At 49.9% G+C, this 3,311-nt stretch overlaps 1 protein-coding gene across 2 annotated transcripts in view; it reads left to right on the top strand.

The window, feature by feature from the left end:
- Nucleotides 1-391: 391 nt before the first annotated feature.
- The window catches only part of Scn8a (sodium voltage-gated channel alpha subunit 8), a 97,578-nt gene continuing 94,658 nt past the window's right edge, over nucleotides 392-3,311 (top strand). For both annotated transcript variants that reach the window (XM_055626838.1, XM_055626837.1), the window contains exon 1: nucleotides 392-681. In XM_055626838.1, the coding sequence (XP_055482813.1) occupies nucleotides 406-681 (276 nt within the window). In that variant the 5' untranslated portion in view covers nucleotides 392-405. The remainder of the gene's footprint in view (nucleotides 682-3,311) is intronic.

Below are 3,311 nucleotides of genomic sequence, written 5' to 3'. Positions count from 1 at the left end.
TGGCCCTGGCGGGTGCTTGATCCTTAAAAAAGATTCTACCGGGGGATGTGGAACTCGGCTCTTCTGTCTGCGTGGGATTCTGAACAGTGGCTGGGCTTGGATAAATATAATATATGCCAGCAGGTAGAGGGACCCTAGTCTTTCCATCTCTCCCCCAGGACCATACAAAGGTCACCCAAGCCAGTCTTGCCAGTTTTTTGTTTTTGTTTTGTTTTTTAATGAAAAAGAAGCATGCCACGGTGGAAACCGTGTTGCAGAGGTTGTGAATGGAGGTTGAGAAAGAACTGGTTTAATGTGGCCTCCTTTTAGAGCAGTGATTGATTAATGCTGCCTGTGTTGCTGTTCTTCCAGAGCTGACCTGTCCTGGACACAGCATAACTAACGAAGCCGCTGCAGGATGAGAAGATGGCCGCGCGGCTGCTCGCACCACCAGGCCCTGACAGTTTCAAGCCTTTCACCCCCGAGTCGCTGGCAAACATCGAGAGGCGCATTGCGGAGAGCAAGCTCAAGAAACCACCAAAGGCGGACGGCAGTCACAGGGAGGACGATGAAGACAGCAAACCCAAGCCAAACAGTGACCTGGAGGCAGGGAAGAGTTTGCCTTTCATCTACGGGGACATCCCGCAAGGCCTGGTTGCTGTTCCCCTGGAGGACTTTGACCCATACTATCTGACGCAGAAAGTGAGTGGAGGCCCAGCTGCGGGCCCTCTCTCCCGTCAGGCTGGGGAGAGGGGAAGGAGCCATGGCGAGCCCTTGCTTCTACCTGGCGTCTTTATTTTCCATTTTGTGGCTGCTGAGGGTCACGTTCAGGTCTTCCTACAGGCGGACTCTGTTTTGGCTCCAGCAGGGATATAAAAAAACAAAACAAAACATGTGGAGTCTGGGGGCGTGGCTCGGCGTGGAGGCTGGGGCGTGGCTCGGTGGCAGAGCACACTTTAGCACAGGGATGTCCCCGGTTCTGGGAGCTTGAGGAGAAGAGCGAAAGGAGAGAGCGAGGGGGAAGTGTGGGCATAGACGAAGCAGATGTCTTTATTATCGTTCAAAAGGGCACTGCAGTGTGTGGAATTGCCCTGATCCACTCGCTCCAAATGTCCTTGTACGTAAAGATGATAGGGCAGCTGGCGGGCGCTATGGCGGGCGCCAGCGTGTGCTGTGTGCAGCCCTCCGTTGTGACGCTGCAGTGTTGCCATTGTGGGGCAGAAGCACGGGAGCATGCTGGTCCTGTCAGCCATAGTCTGGATGGATGTTGGTGGCAAAGCTGGTTCTGCCCCTGCCCCTGAACCAGGTAGAAGGCCAGGCCTCATTTGGCCAAGCGTTCAGACTTCCTGAGCAAGGTCTGACCAGATCCTAAGTTTCTGCTACATTTACTGTATGAACCTGTGCAAGAGGAGACCACGGCCTCCGGGTGACTCAGTGGCAGTCACTGAGCCGCTGGACTCCTGTCATCGGGTTTTCCGGATAAGGGGATGGGGCGATGGCTGTGTGTAGCTGTGTGCCTCAGACAGACATCTCCAGCACACTGTCGTCGTCCACCTGCCTGCCCTTTTAGACTGTGACTGCAGCTGGTAAACTAGAACCTTTTGCTCCTTTGGCTTGTTAGTGGAGCAGAATTAAGGACCTCTCTAGGATTGGTGAGCGGGCTCAGCGGGCTCAGCCACCTGCAGGAAGTTTCATGACCTGAGTGTGATGGCTGGGTTCCTCGTGGTGGGAGGACAGAGTGAGGTACCGTGAGCTGTCCTCTGACCTCCTGTGCACACCCTCCCAACAACACACACACACACACGTGCATAAGTGCATACATACGTATCTACATGCACCCGCGCAGGCACGCACATTGCATAGATACATAAACGAAGTTTCAAGGCATCCTTACCTCATGGATGACAAAGCGGTCGAGATCTTCTGTGTGTGGCACAGCCTTGACCCCATGTGCTTCTGTCCCAGCTCCCGACAGCGCCACGGGGAGGAGAGGTAGAGCCAGCCGGCTCAAGTCCTCAGGATTAAAGAATAAAGCATGATAGGATACAGAGGACAGCAGGGCGGAGAGCGCTCTTGACTCTGCCGTGGCTCACCGCATTTATTATTTATATTTTTCTTTCTTGGTATAAATATTGTCCAAGCCACCACAAATAATTGCAGGGAATAAAGAACAAAGAAAATCAAACTTTACAAAAAGAATTCGTGACTCCTAACAAATCACTTTATTTCTCTGAGCCTAAATCAAGTATTTTTCTGTCTTATATGCAAGCTAAATTTCTTTCCCTTAACTGTGACTCAGTTCTCCTTTGTGTCTTTTCTGTTTTCCCTGAGCCTTTCTGTCCCCAGTGCCGTATTCTGGTGGCCTGGCTCACGGCAGGGCTCGTGACAGAGAGCAGGCCTTTGGCTCTAACAGGCGTTCTCCGTGGAGCTCCATAGGACGGGCTCGTCGTGGCAGGGTCTGCCCGGTATTGCGGCATGCCCTGTCAGGCAGAGGCAGGGGGATCCCTGGAGCTCACTGGCCAGGCTGCCCGGCTGAGAGGAGGAGGAGGAGCCACGAGAGTCTGTCTGGAAAATAAGATGAGGGGCAGTTAAGGAAGACAGCTGACGTCAGCCTCTGCCAGAAGTGCATGTGTACATACATACATTCACATGTACTGCATGCAGACACTCAACATACATGAAGCATGTACGTGCCCATACATACAATCTACGTGCACGTATACTACACACATGAGAGAGAGCAAGTTTAGCTTTAGACCTTGGCCCTGTCAGAAGGGCAGGGAGTTCCTGAGAAGAATAATTTTAGTTATACTTTTGATAGTCTTTACTACATTTTTTCCTAAAAATGCTACCATTAAAAAAGGTCTAAGCTGGGCAATGATGACACACGCCTTTAATCTCAGTGCTTGGGCTGAGGCAGGTGGATCTCTGTGAGTTCAAGGCCAGCCTGGTGTACAGGGGAAGTTCCAGGACAGTCATGACTACACAGAGAAAGCCTGTCTTGAAAAACCAAAAGATAAAAAAATAATAATAATAAAATAATAAGATAAAATAAATAAAAATAAAGGTCTATGTAGCTATTGTAGCCACACAGCTAATGGCTACTGTAAGGTGAACAATTTATGTCAAAAAAGCATTGCTAGCAGTTCAGACATGTTTGTTTTACATGAATCTTTATCTATCTATCTGCTTAATCTACATACCTGCCTATAATTTGTCTACCTATCTATAATCTATTTGTCTATCTACCTACCTGCCTCTCTAATCTGTCTGTCTGTCTGTCTGTCTATCTATCTATCTATCTATCTATCTATCTATCTATCTATCTATCT

This window comes from Psammomys obesus, unplaced genomic scaffold, assembly GCF_907164565.1.
Source record: "Psammomys obesus unplaced genomic scaffold, mPsaObe1.curated_primary_1811, whole genome shotgun sequence".
Taxonomy (NCBI): domain Eukaryota; kingdom Metazoa; phylum Chordata; class Mammalia; order Rodentia; family Muridae; genus Psammomys; species Psammomys obesus.
This window is presented reverse-complemented; position numbering and strand designations above follow the sequence as displayed.